This window comes from Brachyhypopomus gauderio, chromosome 16 (genome assembly GCF_052324685.1).
Source record: "Brachyhypopomus gauderio isolate BG-103 chromosome 16, BGAUD_0.2, whole genome shotgun sequence".
Lineage (NCBI taxonomy): Eukaryota > Metazoa > Chordata > Actinopteri > Gymnotiformes > Hypopomidae > Brachyhypopomus > Brachyhypopomus gauderio.
Genome location: NC_135226.1, coordinates 6,606,448 through 6,633,422, shown reverse-complemented (window position 1 = coordinate 6,633,422; position 26,975 = coordinate 6,606,448). Strand labels below are relative to the sequence as shown.

General features: G+C 42.8%; 2 protein-coding genes across 3 annotated transcripts in view; both read right to left on the bottom strand.

Moving 5' to 3' along the window:
• The window catches only part of frya (furry homolog a (Drosophila)), a 59,538-nt gene extending 57,229 nt beyond the window's left edge, over positions 1-2,309 (bottom strand). Inside the window, exon 1 of the mRNA XM_076977343.1 lies at positions 2,221-2,309. The gene's annotated coding sequence lies outside the window, so the exon portion shown is untranslated. The remainder of the gene's footprint in view (positions 1-2,220) is intronic.
• Positions 2,310-3,409: 1,100 nt separating this feature from the next.
• rxfp2b (relaxin family peptide receptor 2b) lies at positions 3,410-25,294 on the bottom strand. 2 transcript variants are annotated; one of them, XM_076977346.1, is made up of 18 exons: positions 24,991-25,294; positions 20,284-20,451; positions 19,681-19,758; positions 18,582-18,687; positions 17,461-17,532; positions 15,116-15,187; positions 13,860-13,931; positions 12,432-12,503; positions 12,163-12,237; positions 9,272-9,343; positions 8,542-8,613; positions 8,382-8,453; positions 8,163-8,234; positions 7,817-7,888; positions 7,365-7,594; positions 5,171-5,581; positions 4,357-4,575; positions 3,410-3,666 (listed from the first exon to the last, which is right to left on the bottom strand). In XM_076977346.1, the coding sequence occupies exons 1-18, from the start codon at positions 25,088-25,090 to the stop codon at positions 3,419-3,421; spliced, it is 2,283 nt and encodes a 760-aa protein (XP_076833461.1). In that variant the 5' UTR covers positions 25,091-25,294; the 3' UTR covers positions 3,410-3,418. The 2 variants fall into 2 exon arrangements, with proteins under 2 accessions (XP_076833461.1, XP_076833462.1); XM_076977347.1 differs by lacking the exon at positions 9,272-9,343.
• Positions 25,295-26,975: the final 1,681 nt, after the last annotated feature.

Genomic DNA, 26,975 nt, shown 5'->3' with positions numbered 1-26,975 from the left:
CTTTAAGTCAAATCCAGAGGAACATATTACAGGTAATAGCTGTGAAACCAATGAAAGCTCTTGTTGCTGGAGAACCAATGAAAGCTCTTACTGCTGAGGAACCAATGAAAGCTCTTACTGGTGAAGAACCAATGAAAACTCTACTGCTGAGGAACCAATGAAAGCTCTTACTGGTGAAGAACCAATGAAAACTCTATTGCTGAAGAACCAATGAAAGCTCTACTGCTGAGGAACCAATGAAAGCTCTTACTGGTGAAGAACCAATGAAAACTCTGTTGCTGAAGAACCAATGAAAGCTCTACTGCTGAGGAACCAATGAAAGCTCTTACTGGTGAAGAACCAATGAAAGCTCTTACTGGTGAAGAACCAATGAATGCCCTGCTGCTAAAACCAGGGGAACGTCCAGCAGTGCCACGTTTCCCATGCTGGTCCAGCTTTCCATCAAAGAGCTACCGCGTTCCACCTTGCCAATAATGGGGGCTTTCAGGTCTCCATCTTGCACCTGTCCTCCACACTGCCTGTCTGTCAACAGTTAGAGGAGGAGCCTGCATGCCTTTCACCAAATGGAAGCACACAATAACTATTCAGAGGAGGATGTAAAACCCATCAGCAGGTGCAGGGAGGCAGGTGTAAGACCTGCCTTGATCATCCGCTTTGACACAGGGGAACACTGTGAGTATATCCAGTTACAGCCAGGTGAATGTGTTGTGCTTATGCACCAAGCATTAATACAGCATTAATACAAAAAAGGAAATAAACAGATGTCAGAGGTCAAAAAACAGGGCGCCGCCCCCTCGCACAGGTATGTCCTGACACAGGTGACGTGAGGGGTCGGAGCGGTGAGCGTGCCACGCTATAACGTCACGGACCATCATGTGGGTCGTATCAGTATTGACCCACGCACATACAGCACTGCTGTTTTAGTGGAGCAATCACCTAAGAGGAAACCAACACGCACTACAAAATGGAGGCAGAAGAGAAACAGGATTATGTAAATGTTACCAAATCATAACTCTGCCTTTAGCCCACACACATATTTATAGCAAATCACCAAGCAAGGGTCTCTGGTTGCCTAAGAAACAAGCTGAGCTTTTAATGTGATCAAAGCCATGCTTCTGAATAAAATTCAGCATATACCAGGTAGAGTCTGTGCTAATCAATCGTACTGTATCATCTATTGAGTAATGTAAGCCTAAATGGAGGTTTGCTAGGTAATAGCAGTGAAATAATCTGTTTACACAAGACACTTGAGAATGTTTGATATAAGTCCAGCTTTCCACGTAAAACGTGTGTAATGACACATAAATATTTTATACCCTGAAGGCTCAGTTAAGCGTATCATATGACACAAAGCACACTGAACTACAACAAACACAATACAACAAACTTTGGTAATAGTCACAGACATTTTAATGAAGAATATTGCTATGAACATCTGAGCATGATTTGGCTTTGTATGTTCCTCAGTATTGGGGCCAGAAGAATGATTCCAATTAGTCCGTGTCGGTTGAGGAACTTGAGGAAGTTAGAAACAACTCAATGGTCTCACAGTAAACTAAACTTTGAACATGTTAGATCTGGACTGCTTGTTTCTGCTTTACATAATAAGCATCATACAAAAGACATTTGACGTTTAATGAAGTCCTAGTCTGTGTTGCATACATTTTTAGACTGAATTAAGATATAGGCCATAATCAATTTATGAAGCATCAGTCAACTGTCTGAGACTCTTCACCAAAGAAATGAACAGTAAAATATGAACTTAATGAGAGGGTTCACAGACCCAACTCTTGCCAACTCATTTTTTTAGACCAACATGTTCACGTCATTACTAAATTCTGTGTCGCACAAAGTTAATAATAATGATATCAGACAATAAAGTGACAATAAAACTCATTGCACTCTATGAAGCCACAGAGGTCCTCTTTAGGATGCTGGCGCGTTGGCAGGTTTTATGAGACACTGAACGTGTTGCAGCCGCATCTTTCAGTACGCATTTCTGCCTCCGAACTTGGGTCGGCGCAAAGCGAACAGTTGATTATTTACAAAACCCAGTAAGCTAATACACAACGACGAGTCTAGCAGTAATCGATAAGATCAGTAAGATCTCCAAAAATGCGAATTACTAATTGTAATGAATGGTTTACATCTACTGGCCACACTTAATACCACCAAATCAGCTCTATGTTGAAAGCTTTGATAAGCAAGGAATAATCATACCGTATGAAAAGAGATTCTGGTCATTTATAGCATCCTCAAGAGTCTCCAAAGTTCGGCGCTGATGCTGCACGGGGGTCCAGGCGCGCGGAGACGGTACTTTCCACTAAACTGTCCATCAACGCCGCCTTCGTAGCAACAGCTAAGCTCCTCCCCCTAGTAACCCCGGTGGATGAAACGATACCGAGCCGACGATCGGTGGTTCTGCTGCACGGAGGTTCCGGTGAGGTGCGCGACCTGAAGACGGTGCCAAGTTCTGCAGTATAGACCACGGTGTAGACATGAACTATTACAAACGATTACAAGAGACATTCTGATAGAGTTACAAAACACGGACTCCAAAAAGATGAAACATGAAAATAATGAAGGAAAGAAAAGTGTCGGCCACACAGTAAAGGTTTCGTTTTGTTTGTAAACTTGTAGCCTACAAGTTGTATACAAAAAGTATACTTTTGTGACAACAATGGGGGAAATTACACACTGTTTTCCATCTGACGAATAAAGTGACAATCAATATACAAACAATCACCAAAAAGAATTGTTACATGTCAAAATGGATATTTATTGTTTAAAGCTCAGGATGAGTCTCCCAAAAGCATTATTATCTTAAATTCATGAGAGTGTAAGGTTTTTAAGCACTTGGGGTTTAACTCCTCATAACCTTACTTAGCTTCCAACAAAAATAAACAAATATTGTGTAAAAATTGCAGCTTTGTATAAGCTTGTGCTTTACACAAGAACAAAAAACTTCAGGACCTTAACTGACCGAACATCTAAAGAGTGTTTAGGATTAAGAAAGACATTTAGTCGTACCATTTTACTTCAGTGTCGATGCTTTTGAGAAGCTCTCCTGTGGTAGCTGTAGTGGAACATTAGCTTCACATGTCGTTTAGAATGCCTATGTTTATCAGTACAACAAACAAACTAACAAACAAACAGACAGACAGACAGACAGACAGGCAGGCAGGCAGGCAGACAGTCTGGTTGACGTGGTTGAATGTTTGGACGCAGATGTAGTTCAGATTTTGTGTTGTCTTGATTCGTAACCTTGTGGAAGGCTATAAACAACTCTTCTTCATCTGTTGTTTCACGTCCCGCCAAGCTGAAGCCAAGCATGTTCAGCTCAGTGTGCAATGTGGGTCCCTCCACACTCCGCACGCCCCCAACACACCCCCACACACTCCGCACACCCCCAGCAGACCTAAACACCTGTGAAGTTTCGGGGGTTCTTTGCGGGACGCTTTCCTCTGACGCAAACGGGCTCATCAGATTCGGGCAACCAGGCCCAAGATGGAGGCCCGTGCTCGTGCTTCCTGAGGGTGGAGTGACACCGGCACAGCAGTAACCCCACCTGCTCTCGGAAGAAGCTGGTGGTTAGGGTGTAGAGGATGGGGTTCAATGCACTGTTGATGGGCAGGATGAAGATCACCACCCACGACGTGATGGTTCCTTACACACAGGGAAAAAGGACAAAGCCTGATTTTAGTGAAAGTGAAGAGTTATGCCTCAACCTAAATAGAATCTTACTGTAGAAGATTCTCGATCCAATCCAATTTCACTACATGGTACGGAGCACAGAGTGTGCCATCTTATTTACTTTATTACATTATTTTGTCTATTATTTTATAATGTCACTTTATTACATAATTTTATTATGTTGTTTCTTTTTTATCTTTAATTTCTTTTAATATTTTATTTTTTGTTTTCTTATCTTTGCTTCCTTTTAAAGTTTATTTTTTTATTTATTCTGTAAAGCACTTTGAGTTGCATGTATGCATGAAAGGTGCTATACAAATAAAGATTATTATTATTATTATTATTATGAGTATATTACATGACTGTGCAGCTGTATGAAAAAATCTTCTGTAAAATCGAAACTCCTACCATTCCTATCCTGCCCTTTTCAATGCGTCCACATATTCGCCCCTGACACTTTCCCCTTTAACATTCAGCCCTCTACATTTCTAGCGCTACAGCCTCAAAGGGAAGCCGGTCAGTGTTTGTCTGTGTGTTTGCGCTGTAACTAATGTCTTAGAAATATAAATAAATAAACACGCACAATAAATAAAGTCTTATTTCAAAATAAACATAAATGTATTGGTCTATGTGCTGCAGTACAGTCTTTTCACGCTCTCTCACCTGGAATCTCCATCTCCAGCAGGGAGAACATTTTGACGAGAAATATGGGTATCCAGCAGAGGGCGTCAGAGAACACGATGAAGAAGAAGCGGTTTGCCACGGCCACGTCTTTGCGCAGCCGGCTGCGCAGGTCGGTGGCGCTCGTGCCCGTCATGTAGATGGAGTAGAACATGCTGGAGTACGAGACGACGATGATGATGAAGGCCACCACGTTGAGTCCTGCGGGTCGGATCGGAGAGACAGTGGTCAGAAGAGGGGAGGAGAGAGGGGAGGAGAGGGGAGGAGGGGGGGGAGGGGAAGAGAGGGGAGAGAGGGAAGGAGAGGGGAGGAGAGGAGAGATGAGGAGAGGGGAGGAGAGGGGGGTCCCACTTGTACCACAGCTACCGCAGTTAATGTGGTGGAAAATGCTTTCTGTCACTACACCACAGTACATGACAAGACTAAGAAACACAAATGAACAACGTATTAACTGATATTTGAAAAAAAACAGGAATATTGTACACACCAGTCTTTCTTCGTATGAATCCTTTACCATGACTACTGATTACAGTCTGGGGTGGATTCAAACCCTTGTTAGAATCCTAAGAGTCAGTTTGTCTACAGACACATTTTTCTTGTTTTATCAAACTAAAGATGACAAACTGGCGTCACTTAAGATACAAACATACGAATGCTTACATGTTTAAAAAAGTGTCATTTACTCATCCAGAACCCATCACTCCCATACAGAACCCTTTGCAGAACCCTTTTAAAAAGTGTAAAGTCACAGACATCAATATATAATAAAACATGATAATTCACAGTTACCACTCACCCAGAAATATGCCTGTGGAGTATGCTTTGGCCGTGGGCTTCTCGAAGCGGTCGGAGTGCAGGGGAAAACAAACGCCGTTGCGGCCGTAGTAGTTCCCGAACAGCTCCTCACTGAGCAACGGGACGGCAGCGATGGACACACCCAAGAACCAGATGGTGGCCAGGGCGACAAAGGTCTGACCCCTGCCCGGCCGCAAGTGGCTTAGGGGGAAGACGATGACCAGGAACTTCTCCAGCGTCAGGTAGGTGAGCAGCATGATGGACACCTCCGAGGAGAGCATGGCCAGGAAGCCCATGGTGCGACACTCCCGGCTCTCCATCCACAGGTGGGCACTCTTGTTGTAGTGGCCCCGGAACTTCACGTCAAACACGCCCACGAAGAAGAGGTAGACGCCCATCAGACAGTCCGCACCTGTGCGTGGGGTACCGTGAGGAGACGAGCTTAAAAGCCGAAGCCTCTTCTCAAACAGTGCAAGAGTAGAAACGGATTAAAATGTTACCATAGCATTGATAATATAAATGACACTCTTCAACAGACAGATGTGGCCAGGAAGTATTATACTCTTAATCCTCCCAGGCTGCTAAACACCGTAGTCAGAACATGGGGGTGTTACTTCAAAAGACTCCCATGGCAGGAATATATGATTGTGGCTTCTGACACTTATCACTGCCAATAATCCCTCCTCTGTAACTAAATCTAATACACCGTGTGGTAAATGTATTAGGTAACATAATTCCTTATTTTATACAGCAAATCATTTTTATGAACGTTTGCTCCCTGCGGATACGTGTTGTCCTTGAGCACTGCACAATATTTAGCACATTTCATTTAGACGACTGAAACCCAAAGATGCATCTGTCCTATCAGCAGTTAATATTCATTCATTTGTTCGGTGTAGTGGGTAATAAGAACCTTCCCTGTGGGCGACGGTAGTCAGTCCCCCCATCAGTGCGCATGCACTCCGCTCAACCAATATAGTGGAGTCCTTGGGCCTGACTACATTAGCATCTAACATGCTTGACATTGTAAGTCGGCCTGGACAAGATCACCTGTCAAATGCTTCAGTTTAATGCGTTAATGCACTTATGGAATGGAATGCGCTAATTATGGCTAATTATGCATCAAATTTAGTTTGTTTACTTGATACTCTGTCAGTGCATTGTCGAAAAAAAGCTGCCACTGCTGAGAAGCAAACCAGTGAGCATGAAAAGACAGATGCTACGCTATTACTGACAGGCTAAACACTTCGTACATCCTTCTTCTGCTAACACAGTGACACTGGGGCATCTCCCACAGTGTTAAAGCATTTCAGCGGCACAAGGTTCTTTCAGTGCAACAAAACTGTCTCTAAGGCTGCACATCCAGCACTGTATTTCATAGCTTTGATTTCTATTTACCTTTTCTGTGTGACCATCAATTTTGTGTTGCATTGGAACAATTTCAAGCACCAAGAATGGTTCTTTATTTCGTAGAATTGGACATTCAGAAGGGAACAAGGCCAAACATTTGGAAAGGTGGAGATGTGACTTTTTTGAGTGCCGTGTGTGGCAGAGCTCAGGGAACAGTGACAAGGTTACAGATTTTCAGTCAGTAGAAGAATGTCTTGGACAACAAGACGTCAACCTGGAGAATGTGACCTGCCTGGTCAGCGATTGAGACAGAAAGAGAGAGGGAGGCAGAGAAAGAGAGAAGGAGAGAGAGGGAGAGATCCGAGTGAGAAACGAAAGAAAGGGGCTCTCTTCTCTGTGATAAGCCGCTTCTAACAGGAAATTGTTTTGTCAACTGCTCTCACACCTGAAAGATTTCTTTGGCAGCTGAGAGAAAGAGGAACAGACATTTGCTGTAGTCCACCAGCTCCATAGCTTAATAACCACTCATGCCAAACCACAGCTTAATAACCACTCTTACAGGGGTGAACTTTTTAGAAGCATGACGTTAGCAAAGGACTTTGAATATTAAAACACTTATGTGAGCCCTTATTTAAAACACGCTCTGAAGGTACAGGTGCCTGGAATGTAAGGGATAATTTCACCATCTATTTGAACATTTGCCCATCCTATAGATAAGAGAGCAGTTGTACATTATGCATGGAAAATGTCTTTTGAGTTTAAGCTGATTTGTAAAGACTGGAAGAGCAGAGGATGACAGACATCACAGGGCTGAAGTACGCTGAGGTTGTGACTCCGGGACTTACAGCAGAGAGCTTTGATACAGATGGCATGCAGGTTGTTCTCAGCACGGATCAGCGTCCTCATGCCAATGACGAAGAGATTGCCAAAGCAGGTGATGAAGGCCATCACCCAGACGGACACGCGCAAGACCTCGTTGGCCAGAAGGTCCTCGAAGGAGGAGATGCCATCCGAGTTGGGTTTGCACTTCCGGACGTGTGGAGCGTAGGAGCAGTACTGGAACTTCTTGAAGTATCTGTGGAGAACGTGGTGATGGAACTGTTATCGGGGGTTTGAATGCTGTGCCTGACCGTCTTTTCAGTATACCGCCTGTAAATAAGTGTTTGCAGATGAATACACGGTTCCTTAGCTTTCAATGTCAGACACAATTTTGTTGCATTGCAAAATGACATAGAAATAATCTCTCGTTAATCTGTGTATTACTGTAATCCCAAAGAAAGCAACGTGATGCGAGTACATGTAGGACAGGTTCTTCATGGGCAGGAACATGCGTGTCTGAATGTCTGGGATATCCACACCATCCAGGCCCCTGAAGGAAGGTCAGAAGGTCTCTCTCAGGCCACAGGGTGACTTGCACAGACTCTTATTTTTACTTTAACATCAATTTGCAGACTGCAGTGGCACAGAAACACAGGTTCAGTGTATGCTTTAGTCATCAAGCCAAACAGTCACTAACGATCCATGTTAAACGATCCCATTAACATGGAGTACAGTACATGTATATAGCATCTGTGTCAAGCATGGTGTAATATTTGCATGAAGCACATGCAGATCACATGTGTTCAGATGAACGTGTAACTCACAATGACTGGAGCTGGGTGAGATGATCAAACTGGTTCTGGTGAATGACACTCAGTGGATTCTGGGACAGATTCCTGCACAGGACAAGATCATGACTGTAACGTGATATGGGCACCAGCATCACTGCAACACGGAGTGATCGTCTGGTGTGCTTAAAACCTTTATATTCTACCTTCGCACATTATTACGATCGCAAATCCCCGACAGCCAAGGCTACTCACAGTATCTGCAGGGCATGCAGGCCTCGGAAGAGGTTAGAAGGCAGATCCTTGATCAGGTTACCGGAGAGGTCCCTGCAGAAACGGCAGACATACGGACCATTACTGAACGCCTGCTCTGCTCTGTACGTGGACACTCAAGCGTCCAGACAGAGGCACTCACAGCTCTCCCAGCACATGCAGGCTCTGGAACGTATTCCCCGGGACCCTCTTAATTTGATTGGAACGCAGCGATCTGGGGGCAACAACAGAGTGGAGAGCTGTGGACCCATCAACCTTTATTGTGAAAAGACTTGTAGGACAGAGAAGACAGATGACATATATCAATAAACACAACAGTGAAGTAATATGAGAACCAAAATGGGCTCAACTGCCTATCAAACGCATTCTTATGAAATGATCAGCTATATATCCTCTCAAATAGCAACAGTTCCCAGGCAAACTATCAGTGGTAACCACTGCTACAAACATGCTGAAAGGTTTGGGGTTTTTCAGTCACTGTTTGTGATGGAGGTAAATCGTTCTGATCCGGCATCCACGTGTTCTCTCAGCGTACAGCGTGTTTATCTCACGACACCTTGAGCAGGTGTGAGGAGAACTGTTCCCATCAACATTTTCACAGACGCATAGCTAGTGCGCCCACAGCAGCGGCAGGCTTTGTGTTTTTGATCAGAACTAATGCATCTTATTACAGACTGCCTTTTTAATTAGATTTCAGGTCCATCACATTTGAGAGCAGCTCCATTTCTTTCTTCTCCTCTCTCTCTGCCCTGCGTCTCCTGTCCCGCCTCTTGAGGAGCCTCTGAAGACGCCACACTCCTTCCTTTCCTTTCCTCCCTTATGTTGCTTCTCTCCTTCTGCACCCAGACTCCAGCTGTCTGGCTCTTACTCACAGCACAGTGAGCTCCTCACAGGACAGCAGGGTAGAGTGGTTCACTCCCTGTATGCGGTTTCCTTCAAAGTCCCTTTGGAGCAGAAATACAAGAGAACACGGCTGTTGGTGGAAACGCATTACGACAAAAAGCACTTCATGCCACAAAACTCATTATGAACTGGGTTACTCTTTCTATGAACTGGGTTACTCTTTATATAAACCGTGTTACTGTATTTATCAAACCTCACACACACAGCGGTGATGTGCCAGGCAGGGCACGCGGAATTAGGCTGCATTACCCAAACCGCTATGGCTTGATTTGTGTGGCAAATATCAGCAGCGGCAATGAACAACAACAAACAAAAACAAATAAACAAAGCCATCATGCTGCACCACTGTCAAACGTCCCTGACTCATCTGGAGGTGGCGATGATGCAAGGCATTGTGGTCAATTAAGGCCAGTGGATGAGAACACGCTGTTCTTCTGTTCAACCCACATCCACGTGAGGCACAGGCTCTCAGCAGCATTACACCAACTTCCTCAGCCCAGTCACTAAACCAGATCTCCTTGGGGAAAGAAAGCCGTGGTGGTGAACATGCACTTTCTAAACGCAATAGAGACCTGCAAAGGTCTGCAGCAGCTTCTCCAGACTGCGATGTAAACCGGGTTGAGGGTTTTTGGACACGGCAGGTCTGGTAAACATCTCTAAAAGAGATGGAAGAGCTCTAAAAGAGAGCAAGCTGGACTTTTCAGTGGATGCTGTATAACATTGACTCGTATGATGATGAGCTCCATGGCGTGCAAATACCAACTTATCTGCTAAATAACCAGGAAGGATCATTCTCTGTGTGTTCTGGGGGGGATAAAACAGGGATAAAATGTTTTCTGTGCTGACAAAAGAAGGATTAAAGTTCATTTCACTGGTTTACAAGAATAATTATCTTTATAGGAAACCTTTACTCCATGCCAAGAAAGTGACTGAAATTAAGGGACTTCATGTTCACATTACAAAACTTGGTGTTCGGTTTAAATTTCTTCACATCACGGACCTTTGCCCCATGAGTCATTCATGTTTGTGAATGATCTATGTGTCTAACTGTAATCAGTGCTCTGCCCTGATACTGCCCTTATTTGTACAAAAACAAGAATATCCACATTAATAACACACATAGACACAAAGCAATGATATCTGAGAACCTGTCCAATGAATTAGCAAAACGTTTGAAATGAGTCCAATGAATTAGCAAGATGAATGAAATAGGTGAAGTGAATGAGGTGACAGCGTTGGAGTGATGGTGGTGACAGCGTTAGAGTGACGGAGGTGACAGCATTAGAGTGAAGGCGGTGACAGCGTTAGAGTGACGGTGGTGACAGCGTTAGAGTGACGGAGGTGACAGCATTAGAGTGAAGGCGGTGACAGCGTTAGAGTGACGGTGGTGACAGCGTTAGAGTGACGGAGGTGACAGCATTAGAGTGAAGGCGGTGACAGCGTTAGAGTGACGGTGGTGACAGCGTTAGAGTGATGGAGGTGACAGCGTTGGAGTGACGGATGTGACAGCGTTGGAGTGATGGAGGTGACAGCATTAGCGTGACGGAGGTGACAGCATTAGAGTGAAGGCGGTGACAGCGTTAGAGTGACGGTGGTGACAGCGTTAAAGTGACGGTGGTGACAGCGTTGGAGTGACGGTGGTGACAGCGTTGGAGTGATGGAGGTGACAGCATTAGCGTGACGGAGGTGACAGCGTTAGAGTGAAGGCGGTGACAGCGTTAGTGTGACGGAGGTGACAGTGTTAGAGTGACGGAGGTGACAGTGTTAGAGTGACGGTGGTGACAGCGTTAGCGTGACGGAGGTGACAGTGTTAGAGTGACGGAGGTGACAGCATTAGAGTGACAGAGGTGACAGCGTTAGTGTGACGGAGGTGACAGCATTGGAGTGATGGAGGTGACAGCGTTAGCGTGATGGAGGTGACAGCGTTAGCGTGACGGAGGTGACAGCGTTAGAGTGACGGAGGTGACAGCATTAGCGTGATGGAGGTGACAGCGTTAGAGTGACGGAGGTGACAGCGTTAGAGTGACGGCGGTGACAGCGTTAGAGTGACGGAGGTGACAGCGTTAGCGTGATGGAGGTGACAGCGTTAGAGTGACGGAGGTGACAGCATTAGTGTGACGGAGGTGACAGCGTTAGAGTGACGGAGGTGACAGCATTAGTGTGACGGAGGTGACAGCGTTAGAGTGACAGAGGTGACAGCATTGGAGTGACGGAGGTGACAGCGTTAGAGTGACAGAGGTGACAGCATTGGAGTGATGGCATTGAGGAAGAAACTGATTACAGCTCCGTCTCTGCATCTACTGCGGACATTCTGCAGAGAGATCTAGAGCTGTGGGGTGTAGCAGAAATGATGTAGTCGGGCAACTCCCGGATGGACCAATCAGAGCGTGGCTGCCAGAACAGCCCACAAGAGGCATAACACTTATGAGAGCGTATAGAGTACACCATATATACCTGTGAAGGAGTACTGGGTCTAAATTTATACTTATTGATTTGCCACATTTCATTTTGGAGATTATGGTCCAGTACACCAGCCTCTCTCATTTCCCTGGGTGCTTCTCGCTGGAGAGAGTCCCAGGGAACACACCCTTTTATGGGGTACGCATCGTACACGCAGTCCTTTAAGGCCCTGTGAAATGAGGCCATGGGGATGAGGCACTACAAGACACCACGTGGCCGCAGGGACCGGGACAGTGAGCTGTCCTTAAACCAACAGATTCGTGAAAAGGAAAAAAAACTTACAGGAGACAGAGACAGGGTCAAAACAAGGGAGAGAGAGAGTGTGTAATGGGTCCCAAGAGAAAGAGGGAGAGAGAGATGGAAAGTGGAGATACAGACACATCATCCGCAATATACATACAGCCAGCTGACAGAGGGCATGTGGGAGCAGAGTTTGGATGAAGGTAACATCTCCAGAGAAGTGTTCACCATCGACCTGCACACACCACCACAGGAGCTAGGATTACCCACAAATCCTTTCAGCCTTCAGTGTCAACTCTCAACTTACTTGACATGAATAGTTATCATTTATCTTTTTAAAGTGTATAAAGACATTAAAACAAAACAAGCACACACGCTCATAAAAGGAACAAGTTATTAGAAAAAAATCTCATAAATGGATGTACGTACAGGAAAAAGAGAGACCTCAAGCCAGAAAAAGTTGTCACACTGATTGCTTTCAGAGGATTGTCATCCAGGATTCTATCCACAGAAAGACAAAAATACGTGTGAGGAAGAAACAGCTTGGGTCTTCACACCCCCATAAAGCTTTGATCAGCCTCCTCTACTTAAGGGTTGTGCTGTGTTCACAGCATTTGACCAGAGGAAATTCATTCTGCCTATTCTTAATGTTATTACAAAAGGAAAATCACTACATTCCAACAATATTCCAGTTCGACGTTCCTCTCTGTGCCCATAGGGGGCCCAGACATGTGAGTGTTCACACAATAACCCAGTAACATAAAAAGTACACAGCTACACAGCTACACAGTACACAGCTACACAGTACATAGCTACACAGGTACACAGGTACACAGGTATACAGCTACACAGCTACACAGCTACACGGTACACAGCTACACAGCTACACAGTACATAGCTACACAGTACACAGTACACAGCTACACAGCTACACAGTACACAGCTACACAGTACATAGCTACACAGGTACACAGGTACACAGGTATACAGCTACACAGCTACACGGTACACAGCTACACAGTACACAGCTACACAGTACACAGTACACAGCTACACAGTACACAGCTACACAGTACATATCTACACAGTACACAAATACACAGTACATAGCTACACAATACACAGTACACAGCTACACAGTACACAGCTACACAATACACAGCTACACAATACACAGTACACAGCTACACCCCCGACTCCTGTTTACATGGATGATTCACAAGGATGTTTCTTAAGCTTTCTGGGGTTTGAGACTACTATGATTACACGGACAAATGCAGTCCGACCAAAAGGACAGGTCAACAATGTCTGCTCTTTTTCAGTGAGAAAATACTTGTTATCAGATGTGTGCAGGTAGCCACAAACAAACAGAAGATGAATTTGCTGTGCTCTGTCAGTAGGAAAACAAAGGTAATAGTAGTGGTGGTACCTTGCCTGAAAAAAGAATTGAAAAGTATAAACTGAGGTCCATACTCAGCATCGTGGGCGTGCACTTGAAACCACATTATAGATCCAATATATGTGCATATATACAGGAGCTCAATACCAAAGGACTATTATTATTTTATTTGTTTTATTTATTTGTTTATTTGTTATTTGTTTATTTTTATTGGTAAACTAAAGGCTCCTGTATATATCAGCACAAAATACAGACGTCTAAATAAACTATTTTCAAACTGTTGTATGATGAGGATCCATCATGTTTTTTTCATATACGTAGTTTCTCTTTTCCTGTCCACAAAAGGGGTTTTTTCAAGTGTCTTTCATACTGACTGCCACCTGAAAAATGAAGCCTATGACCAGGCAATTAATGGGAGAGTGTTTGAAGAGTGTGTTAAAACGTGCTGATTCACTCACAGCCAGGTAAGCAGGTGGAGATGACCAAACACTCCAGGTTTTAACAACGATATGCAGTTTTGGCTCAGAGATCTGAAACAGAATACAAACTATGGTATGCACATTACGAGGCTAATAACAATTGTACACATACCAAATCTCTCTCTATCTCTCTCTCTCAAACACACACACACACACACACACACACACACACACACACACACACACACACACACACACACACACACATACACACACACACACGATCTCTTTCTTTCAAACACACTCCCACACATACACAATGTCTCTCTTTCAAACACACACACACACATAAAATATTTTATATTTTTCACTTGCACAGACACACACACACACACACACATACACACAATCTCTTTCTTTCAAACACACTCCCACACATACACAATGTCTCTCTTTCAAACACACACACACACACACACACACACACACACACACACATAAAATATTTTATATTTTTCACTTGCACAGACACACACACACACACACGAACACACACACATATTATCTCTCTTTCTCTCCTCATTTCAAAGGCAGGTAATTATGGATTTGAAGTGTGGAAGACAGCAACACAATAACCTCCATAAGCCTGGAATAAAAGTGGTCGTGACTTCATCCTCTCACAGGCATTCAGATTAATCATGTAATATTTCCCATAATCCTTTAGGTAGAACCATAAACAAGTGGAATTAAGGGTTCAGAATTGCCACATAAAAAAAATGTGTCAGGAACATTTGCGTATAGAGAAAAAAAATGCAATAACAAGAAAAAATGTTTTGGTGGATTTGTGATACAGTCATCACACAACCACATATATCACACAGTTATCACACAACCACATATATCACACAGTCATCACACAACCACATATATCACACAGTCATCACACAACCATATGATAACACACAGTAATCACACAACCACATATATCACACAGTCATCACACAACCACATATATCACACAGTCATCACACAACCACATATATCACACAGTCATCACACAACCACATATATCACATATTATTACACAACCACATATATCACACAGTCATCACACAACCACATATATCACATATTATCACACAACCACATATATCATACAGTCATCACACAACCACATATATCACAGTCATCACACAACCATACGATAACACACAGTCATCACACAACCACATATATCACACACACCACTCCTCTAGATTCATACAGTGTTTCACTCATGCCAGATATGTACTTACAATTTTTGCAGCTTAAACAATCCACTAAATGCCCGATTAGACACAGAGGTGATACAATTGTCCTGAAGAAATCTGAAGCACACACACACACACACACACACACACACACACGCATGCACGCACACACACACAAATATACACAAACACATTCTCAAAGACACATATATTTTATACTCATCTGTTTTGTAGATTTCAGCAGACCCTAACATAATAATAGTTGCAAGAATGACCACAGTGCTTTGGTTTAAAAAGACACAAGTTGTAAGTCAGTGTAGTGAAGTCACTTCCAAGCCAGTGTAGTTAAATGTTGAAGAAATTAAGGCCAGCAGGATTAATGAAATAGAAATGTAGTTAAATTAACATTGATTGCTTGATCGATGATTTGAAAGATTTGTGGTTGGGTGTGTGATGCATGAGTTTCTTTAGCAAGAACACACACACACAAAGTTAATGGTATCCTGTGAGGCAGTGCCAGACAAGCATACTAAGAGCACTTTGGTGAGATAAATTGGTAAAGGGTCCACAATGGTTCTCTCAGCGATTACTTAAGCACTGGCAGCAGGTCACTAGCTTGTAACCCAGTATGATGTAAACGAAACCAGTTTCACTCAAATGGTGCTTTACGCTATGGTAAATGATAAAGACATTCATCTAACTGAGACAAGGGAGAATTTATAACCCTTCTGAATCTGAAATTGGTTTTTTGGGACAATGGAGAGTGTTGCCTTAAAAAAAAACCCCAGACAGAAAGGAAATGATTAATGGAGAGATAGCAAAGGCAGACGTATTTCATCACCGACAGCAGGAAGGCAGCGTGCTTTTATCTTTGGAGAAGAAGGTTTCTGCATTTCTGACTTTAATCTTTTCATGAATCCCTTGTTCATTAATACCTAATGACTACTAATGAGACAAACGTGTTGCTGTTTGCACCCACCTTAAACGAGCCCATGTTTAATGACTATCAATAAAGGACTTGCTTATTATCACGGGGATGCATGAACTATGTTTGGATAAGGTTCTTTTAAGTATATTTTGCGCAGAAGAACTGACAACATACCCTAGTAAACACAGCACACATTGCTAGAGACTCTATTGGTACATACTGGCGTGATTATGAGTGTTTTGCGCTAGCCAGGTCACTGGTGAGTATGCTAATACAACTACCCTTCCGTAAAGTGGCAGATAACAACTTATTGGCACAGGCTAAATAGCTAATTAGCAATTAACAGCCTCTCCTGCTTACATTGGGGTCAACATGCTAATAAAACTCGCCATTAGCAGGACCTACAAAGCTTGTATTCAGCAGAAATATCCTCTAAAACAAAGTGTTGATAGGGATAACTGTCAAAAAGAGAGAGAAAAAAAAATGGAATTAATGCTGGTTGCTTTGGTTGCCAGACCCACTAAACAGCTCCCACGATGTGGTGTGGCTGGTACTGGCAGGACAACGCTGGCCCTGGCTTTTCTACAGCCCTTAGTGAATCAGGACCACAGTAAGTGGGCAATGGGGACCGTTCAAAATCACTAAACAAGGTCCACAGACGCCACAACTTTTAGCAAAATACCACATTCACCCCGTGGGCCTGAACTGTTGTTTGTGTTTGAAATGAAATGTGACATTTATCAAACTTCATGAAAACATCATGAAATCTAATTAACCAAGCATGCGGTACAAGCCTCGGCAGAAGATCATACGTAACTGATGAAGACCTCTGGGCCGTCTTCACCTGTTTCCACTTAAGACTTAAAGGACAACAGCGCCAGCATCAGGGGAAGTCACAGATCCCCAATCAGTGGTTCTGAAACCTAATGAGTCTCAGCACACAACAACGTCTGGCAGCCAACAGGATGCGAGTCCACTCAATCAGTTCAGAACTGAATCATTCTACTACACCGCTTAAAAAAATATCTCAGAAATACCTGATCTGTCCCTCCAACCTGGATCTGCCCCTGTGGAATCAGTCCCTGATGTCTCTTGGGTATTTAAAGAAGTGTGTTACTGGGAATGGTGTTATGTTAGACGTCTGTCGTACTGAGCTGTACTAAGATTTATAAAGCTGTACTGTGTTACAGTTCCTGTGTACTGGATATGATGTGTTTTGTTGCCTTTATCTTCTCCGTTGTGTTCTGGTCTTTTGCTAAACATTCTGCTTTGTTTTCTGTATCTCATTCCCTCTGCTTTTAGACCCTGGACTGCCGCTGTGGTAACAAATGTAGATTTGCCCTCCATAAATGCTACTGGCCTCCTGCCTCTAATCTCTCTGCCCCTTTAACAAGTGGATTTTGTTCAAACTTAGTGAGAACGTATGGTATGTCGTGAAGAAGGAAAAAAACTTAGTTCTTACAGTCTTTGTAGTTCTGTGTATTTGACAAAGGCATCTTCAGGTAATACTCGAATCTCATTGCTCTTAAGAGACCTGTGAGAAAACAGACAGCACCAATGAGAAGCAGTTGCCAACCAGTTGCCACTCCCTTCACGTACTCAAGGTGCATCCTGAGATTTTCTTTTTTCTTCTTTTTTTAACAGGTGAGCCTCAGCAAATTCTCAGACAAATGGTACTGGTCTGGACCCCCAGAGACAGTGACCCAAACAGCTGTCTGGACCACACACATCCCACCATCGCAGCTCTGGGGAGCCCCTGAGCAAAGATATTAAGTAGTACAGGTCAGCAGAAGACCAGACCAGCCTCAGAGTACGAGAGTCTAGTAGTAGTTCATGTGGAATAACACCTAAGGCTCAAAACATGACAAAATGCTTCACACTTTATTAAAAATTTCAAACCGAGAATTGTTGGACCAAGAGCATAGAAAATGGCACCAGTTTGACTATTTAAACTTTGCTCTGTGAATCATCAGCCGAAGAGACATGGTCCAACGAACTCACATGTCCACACACAGCCGAGACAAAGGATGATCGCTGTGGTAACCGTAAACAACACTTCTCATCGCTGTTCACTTATATACAATGAAGCAGATTTAGAGACCTATGCAGATAAGAGCCATTAAACGCTTCTCCACCTCTCCCTCTCTGACGGGCCTCGTTATGCTACAGATCACTGTTGAGGGCTACATCAGTTACGTGTATTAGAAATGCTGAAACAGCACAGAAATGAAAGCTATCTGGGTATCTCCTGTTGGGTCTCAGGGCTACTTTGAAGGCACTGAAGTGATGTTAACTAGCAGATATGATTTGCATTTTATAAAATGTATATTTTACATTTCCTGCATTTATGCTTTTATCCAGAGTAACTTTTCAGTACAGTATATGTAATCCACTGGGACTTGAACCCATGGCCATAGGCCACAAGTCATCAATTCAGCACTGGAATCAGCATCAGCACTCAATTAGCACTCAATTAGCCCTGATCGGGGCTTTGCATCAAAGCGGCACAGTCAGGAGACGAGCACACCGCCACCGTGCCTGCGCACAGACTAGCACACCCGCCAAAAAAGAGGGGACACGCACAGGGACGTAACGTTAGCCGAGACGTGGGGGACGGAGGTCAAGCGGAGGTGCACACACTGAAGCTCTGTGTCAGTGCACTGACATCTCTCAGGGTGCTCCTGCAGGACTGACAGAACGACAGAAGAGATAGAGAAACAGAGAAAGAAGAACAGAGAGAGAGAGAAAGACGGAGAGTGGGACAGAGAGGAAAAGGGTTAGGGTTATGCACGCAATACCGGTCTCACTAAAACACAAACACCAAACTTTACTGGGTTTAATCTTTTCACAAAGTATACAATTTTCGATTTTTCTGAGATACATGAGCTATAATTGAGCTGTTATGAGTTACTATTATTATTATATTATTGCTGTTTCATTATTTTTTTATAATACATCTTAACTCAAACCTGGCTTGATCATTCAGTTTCACCTTTGCGACTTGCAAAGTCTCTTGTCTTATGAAGGTCTGAATACTGCAACACACTACTCATGGTCTTCCTCTACAGACCATCAAGGCATCTACAGTAAACCCACAACACAGGAACACGGACGGCGTTCCCTTCACTGGTTTCCATTAGCAGCTTGCCTCAGATTTAAAGCCCTGGTGCTCGCCTACAAAGCCAAGCATAGATCTAGCTGGGCCTCTCACACCAGAACCTACCACCTCAGAGGACTCTACCCTGTCCTGGAATTGTACCTATGATCATTTTGTAATACTTTCTAGGTATCAGCACTGACTCCTGTATCTAGCAGCACCCTAGTTTAATGGTAATGGTTAACCTATTATACTGGCTAGGATACATTCTGTGAGATGAACTGTTGTAAGTCGCTATGGATCAGAGCATCTAGTCAAGGCTCTAAATGTAATACCTTCATACTCTGTAACCCAATGCGTGCACCGTTATTTGTCATGCCAGTAAACTACTTTGAATTGAACTGAGAGAGAGAGAGAGAGAGAGAGAGAGAGAGAGAGAGAGAGAGGAACAGAGAAATAGGCAATCAAGCAGAATGTGTCCTGCATAATACATCCCATGAGGGTTTACACTGATGTCCGATCAGTTTATGCTGATCTTCACTGTTTTTGCTGCCACTGGCTAAAATACATCAGGGTTCTTCTTACAGCAGTCTGTGGATGGCTCAGGAGGAAAAGACCTCTTAATGGTCCTGTCAAAGAAGTTGGCCCAGCCGCTGTTATCTCCTGAGGGTACAAAGAGGGGATTAGCATTCTCAGGCAGAGAAGTCATGGGCAATATGAGCACACACACACACACACACACACACACACACAGGTGCTGAACATAGTCTTCAATCCCCTTCTGTACCGATTCGTAATAAGAGAAGCTGTTCATTTATCACAGTCTATACAAAATGTGCTCCAGCGTAATTTATTCAGTACAGCCAAGCTGCTCAAATACATGGATTAACTTCTCACCCCAGACTCTGCAGACTTCAGGCACAAAACACAGGGCACGAGTACACTGCACTGTTCACTGGAGCGTATGAATGCATGCATGCATGTTTATGTATGCAAATGTATTTGTATGTATTTGTGCATGCATGCATGTGTGTGTTCATGTACGCATGAATGCTTGTGTGTGTGCGCATGCTTGTGTGAACAAGCATATGTGTGTGTGTGTGTGTGTGTGTGTGTGTGTGTGTGTGTGTGTGTGTGTGTGTGTGTGTGTGTGTGTGTGTGTGAGGCAGCATGTGTGCAGGCACTGACCACAGTGCTCCTCGTCAGCACTGTTGGGGCAGTCGTCCCGGCCGTTGCAGTGCAGTTCTTGTGGCAGACACAGGCTGGTGTTCCCACACGGGAACTGACCGAGTGGGCAGCCCTGGGACTCACCACGCCATGTCCCCGCCCGGCTGGCTGCCAGAACCACGGAGCTCCCTTCAAATGCACCAGCAAGACACGTTAGGTCCATATACTCTCTTTCACTCTCATATTACAGGTCCTGAATCTAAACACAATTACAAAAGACCAGTGCCGTTTCATAACGAATTACTGGTTTATAGCACAGTTCTTATGTGCATATTAGAAATGGTCAGTCTGACTCCAACATTAATTACCAAAGAGAGACAAAGCAGAAATAACAAAGAAAACAGAACTAAACTACTTCTTTAAATTATTAGTGGTGTATATTATATAGTAGGCATTATGGAACACATGAAGAATTAGTATCAAATATTAATCCAGTCATTCAAATATTAATCCATTCATCTCAGACCACTTTGATGCATTTTAATATTCTTTGATGCCAAAGTTATTCCCCTAATTGGGGTTATTAGCATAAATCAATATGCCAAAGATCAGCCTTGGTTGAAGCCCGAGCTCAGAGAAGCGTCCAACTCTCCTGAGCTGTCATCCATCGCCCGCGTGGCCCTCCTACATGGTCTGAGTCCATTTAAAAGCCACAGCCTGTCTCCAACACAAAGGCTTTTCAGAGTGAGGTCAGAGCAATGCTGCACGGTGACAGCGTCAATTCTCTTTAAAATCAGTGGTTTCAATCATCAGTGCATCAGCTACAATTAAAGTCAACTGAATCTACATTATGTACATAATCTACCCACAGTACCGATCCGGAATTTGACCTCTTTCATTGTAAATGAATTATGCACAGATTCAACTTCCTTAAGCAGAGTAAGGACTGCTTTATTTCCATACAGTTACAAAAACACAAACCATAATCCATAACTATTTTAAAATGTTGACACCTAGACGTAGGCCAAGTAGAATGTATTGGACATTTGGAGTTTGTACGTTTAAATTTCTGTCTGCCCATAAACTGCATTGGGGAGACTCCATTAAGATTCTGCATCGTGTTGTAATGCGCAGCAAACTGCAAGAGAGTGTCATCATAGGGCTGAGAACCAGTCAGCCCGAGAGGAAAACAAACCCCCAGCTCTATGGAAGGATTCCAGTTTATGACCCATGACAGTTTCTTTTTGTGGTCCATGTCTGTGGTCAGCCTTCAGCTAAATTACTTGATGTTTCTTGTTCTGTCATTGGCAAGAGCACAGACTGCTTCCTAACTCAACGGCCAGGCTGGGTATTCCCAAAAACATTACCTGATTCTTTTCTCATTTCCCAGAGAGAGAGAAAGAGAGAGAGAGAGAGAGAGAGAGAAAGAGAGAGAGAAAGAGAGTGTGTGTGTGTGTGTGTGGTGTGTGTGAGAGAGAGAGAGAGAGAGAGAGAGAGAGAGAGGTGTTAGTAAAATTCCTGAACTTGCTAAGTGTTTTTTTTTTTATCATTCTAGACTGTAATATTAAGAACAAAAGGATGTGTGTTGGTGATCTTGCAAGGAGACGGTGTACATGCAACCAGGTGTTGGTGAACGTGCAGGCAGACACTGTGTACATGCATCATACATGTTGGCATACATGTACAGCTCACACTACACGGCACATTAATCACTTCAATAAACACGATGTATAATTATTCTTTCTAGTTTGTACAGTTCAAAGCAATAAATATCAGTTGTGATGAACCTTGTTCATTTATGTTAAAAATAGTCCAAAATGGTCCAGATTTATTCCCCTCATCTCTTGATCATAGCTTTTTTCTTCTTCTCTAAAATCACATTTTATGACAAAAATTGAATGGGACTTTATTGGTTTAATAACCTTTATTGACTCCATATAAACCATATATATATAACCATATATATGCTCTGTATTGCTTCTGATTTGAAATATACAGTAATGACTGTTTTAAAACCCCAGAAGATGTACAAACCCTGTATGAGTAATAGAATCATACAAGGGTGGAGATTTCATTTTGCTGAAGGAGCGTTTAGCTGTTATCCGCTTGAGCTGTGGAACATTTGCCTGAGGATCAAACCCACTGAACTCCGTTCTCACCTGGTTTATAGTTAGCTTATTTCCTTTTATGCATTTCACTTAAATTTTATTACTCTATTGGTTGTTGTTTTACCTTTCATTTTGCCTTCATACGTTTCATTTCCATTTCAGGATCTTTAAAGGTTATTACAATCACCATCACGTTCTTACCAGTTCTTTAATGTTTTCATTATTTTGTCCCTATTTAAGTTCCATTTAAGTTATCACAAATGAAAACACATCACCATCTCACTTCAGGCAAAGCTGGGGCTTATAGGCTCTTAGTAGCCTATTGGGCACTTTTCACACACGCCCTTCTGTGGGCTTCAAGCACGCACATGAATACAGATCCAGTCTCACTGTGATATTCTGACTATTAATATCATTATTTATTTATTTTGACTATTAATATCATTAATTATTTATTGTGATTGTGTTCCTTTTGATGCTGCCATTCTTATGTTATGATGAAAGAGCCCCTGCATGTCAGCTCATTATCAGCTTTTAAAGGGATGTGAGGAGACATTTTAATTGGATGATGCGGGGATATATTCTGATTGGATATTATGGTGGCACGCCTAACCAGAGCTGCTGAAGCAGGTTCAGTGTAAGGTCTGGTTGTAAAGGGGCCGTACTGTGCTGTCCATACTGTTCTAAAGTGTAGGGTACAGCACTTATGAAGCACACATGAAAATATTTCTGGGACAGGATGAGAAGAGTGGAAAAAAGCAATATGAAACTTGTAGGATAAACAAACTGAAGCATCTGAACTTCATTCGAATTAAATAACACACAGGAATTTCCATAACTTGAGAATGAGAAGTCCCTTTAATCACTCCTATTAAGATTTTTCTCAGGTTCCAGGATGAACTTTGTATCCAGACAGACAGAGCTTATGAAGCGCAGAAGAACTGCCTTCCTTGAAGACGCCGTTCAGATCCTTCCAAACGATCATATGAAGTCCCTTACACTGCCCTTTATTATTTCAGTCATAAAAACCTGCACCAGGGTGCCATGGAGCTTTGGTCTAGCTTCCATCTAGCACATCTGGAGGCATCTAGATTCATCTACATATTCCTGATGTGCTCGATTTTGATCGGCTCACAAAAGTCAGGTGAGTTCCAGAAACAGGGATGACCACCCACTTTGGAATGGTGCTGTGAGTTTCCTGCTGGTGACCCCTGTATCTCTGTAGCCCTCTGTCCACATAAGAAATGACCTCTGTCAGAAATTACATTCACCAAGACGACATGATGAAGGTGAATTCAAATTTGCTGCTGTCTGCAGTAACATTTCCCTGTTTACTCTCTCCTCTAAACATGCAAAGCAGTTTGCAGCACTGTTATTATATAAAAAAAATTGTTTTCTGAAAACTGCCAGTTTACATCATAACACGTCTAAAAGTTGATATAATGTGACAGTCGACCAACTTCAGGGCTTCCTTCGCACTCTGCTGAAGGTGCGTTTAAAATGGCGCCTGACACAGGTTTGTCCCCCTGGCCTCTTGTCCCTTGTTTTTGATGTTTCTCCTCCCTGTTGCGTGTTGTCCCCGCAGCAGTGTTCTTCACCTGCATCTTTCTGCTCCCTTATCCTGTGCCACTCGTTCATTTAGCATATGACTCTTTTGTAGGCTGCGCATTGTTGTTTTGCCGTTATTCTCTGTTACTATGAGATTGTTTAAGCGCCTGACTACCGATGTCTTGACCTTGGACTATTACCAACGACTCGCATCTCAAAGCAGATGCGTTTTAGCTCTGCGTCACGGCGCGCATAGCAATTACAGTCATTTCCATCACCCCAACATGGATGGATGCACCGCTAAGAGTGTCCTGAAAGTGGATTCTTGTCACTGGTGGAGATCAGACATTTCACATCAATTTCGAGATCAACGTGAAGGCTCAAACAATGCTGAACCATGTGACAAAACAGCTTCAATCTAGGAGTGATGAATCAATATGTAGAAGAAAACGGCAGTAGGGTAACTCATTCAAATTAACATGCAGCAAGTATGATTAATGGACTATATACAAAGAACCATTTTTCAGATGTCTCTTTGAATAATTGGGGGTACGGAAATATAGATTTGGTGCGGTAAAGAGTAAAATTATCATTACCCTCCGCAACAATTAGAGACGCCAGCGCTCGAGATCTGGGTGACAGATACGCACGAGACTGAAGTACAAATGCATCAAGATTAATCACCTACATCACCTTAAGATTTAGACCAATAAAAAGACTTATAGCTACACGTTATGTTGACACCTGATCACACCTGTCCGCTAACTCGTCAAACTGCCATTACATTATGACAGTTGTGTTAAATGTAACAGCCAATTCAAGCAAATCTGTTAGATAAATGCACCCCAGAAGTTTGCGCACTTTAAAACACTCCTTTTCGAATGACCCAGATACGTTATATGCTTTCATCTTACTGCCAATCTTAAATTGTAACTTATAACAACTTTATAGACCGATTCGTTCATATACAAAACTTACACAGACATATATTTAAAGCATGTGCCCACTTGCTCTGGTGCGCCAATTACATGGGCTTTAATATATATAGTAAACGTAATAGGCAAAATCTTACCTTTAATTGTAGACATCCACTCGGAGAAAAAGACCACTATTAAAATTACGTTTAAAAAATAATGTGGCTCTGCACATTTTGCAGAGTTCAATGATGCCATATCTGGAGTACCCAAACTCACGCGTGGTCAAAATGCCATATTTAAAATCATCCTTACAACATTTACTCCCCAAATCATAAAAATAATCTACAGATTAGCCGTGATGATCTTGTCCGAGTGTGTGCCGTGACAGGAGAAGTAAAGCTCGGTCTTACTAATGTCATCAGCCAATGCAACCGGACGGAACCGCTCCACGGAACCGTTGTTATTCCTGATGGGCAGAACGCTTGTCGTGGCTGAAACTGCTTATTATAATTGATAGGCTATGGGCTGAGCCCTATGAAATGTATTGAATAAAAAGGTTAATAGAGATGAACTCACCTAATTGAGTTTCTGTTACTGTTCATAAGTTTATGATATCTTCTATTAGATGTAGTGTAGTATTGGCATAAGTATATACTGTGCCTCCTGTATGATTTCACAGAACGTATTTGACAATCATTGAAATATTTTTTTTGAAGAACGCTTTAGTTTTACAGAGACAACATATGCGTTTACAAATGTATGTTACACGCAGAACCCCTGTAACCGTTTTCTCCATAACTACATATTATAGCAATTCTGTCTATAGCTAATGTTAACTGCTTATAATGAAAAACACCGATGTTTGATACGAACACTAGGTTGATATTTGAGATCATGGAAGTGTTTCATGCTGAGACATGGCGAGACACTGGGTGAAAAGGCAATGTAACATACAGCAGTTATTCAGCGTGTATAGACAATACTTAATAATAATATCACAACATGACTGCTCGGTTCACGTTTAACCTAGTGAGTTGGATCAGAGGTGGAACGAAGAAAGGCTTAAATGTGGCATGAAAGGGTCAATCGTGACTAAGAGGAGCGTTTAATTCCCCAGTTCCCCAATAGTTCTGTGGGCCTGCTCCATTCCCAAGCGGTTAACTCCGGAGTTCATGTCCCGTCTCAACATTTACGGCCAGAGCCTTCTTTCCCACGGTGAGAGTGAAGCGACTGTCCCTGTTTGGAGCAGGGTTACTCTGGGTGCCTGAAACGTGGTTGACGTCTCTTGTAATGAATTATTCAGCACGAAAAACCTTACAACGCATCATGATTAAGATGCGCCTGAACGGAGCATTGCGCAGTCGTCAAAGAGACAGCGGAACATCTCGTTTACACTCAAGCCCTTGCGGTCCAAGTCATGAAGTCATGTGGTTGTGTTTGTTTGGTATGTTTTATGTGCAGTTATTTTCCAATAAAACGAATTTCCTGTGTTTTGGGCCAGGGGTTATCAGCATAATTCAGAACATACTTAAACAGGTGTGCTGAAGACTTTATTATTAAGGCATGCCATGATTTTAATTATGAAAATGTTATAGAGATCAGGGGTGCAGATGAGGATATAAATGTACTTAATTTCACATACTTAGGTATAATTCTTACTTTCATTTTACTTTAAAAAATGTCAAAATAGTTTACTTATATGCATATAATATACATTTCTTACCGTCACACTCTGTGTGCCCTGGACTGCATTCTCCAGGGCAATCCCAATCACAGGTATTCTAGAAGGGGCACCTGTTCAAATTAACCTCTATATTACGTGCCTATATAAAGTCTCCTTTCATGGAGTTAATTTGCCTAGTTTTTTTGAGAGTTTATGTTTATGTGGTTTATGTCTTGTGTGCCCTAGTTTGGGTCTGTTCTGTTATACTTTGCTTGTTACATTTGCTGATTTTGACTTTCAGTCTCTCATTCAGTATTACATTAATGTCCTTTCATTTGTGACTGTTTCTGTCCTTGATAAAACCTGACTCTTGCATTTAAGAATAATCGAGATGAAAAGAACGTAGTCTTGTCACACTTTTTTACACCTTGTGTACTAATATTCCTTTTGTATTCTTTTTTATTAATTTGCTTTCTT

Coding starts and splice junctions, on each gene's coding strand:
- rxfp2b (XM_076977346.1), bottom strand. CDS start 25,090: ATGGCATCATTGAACTCTGCAAAATGTGCAGAGCCACATTATTTTTTA. Junction 20,452..24,990: donor GTGGATGTCTACAATTAAAG/GTAAGATTTTGC, acceptor GTGCATTTGAAG/GGAGCTCCGTGGTTCTGGCA. Junction 4,576..5,170: donor CTCCACAGGCATATTTCTGG/GTGAGTGGTAAC, acceptor TCCGACCCGCAG/GACTCAACGTGGTGGCCTTC.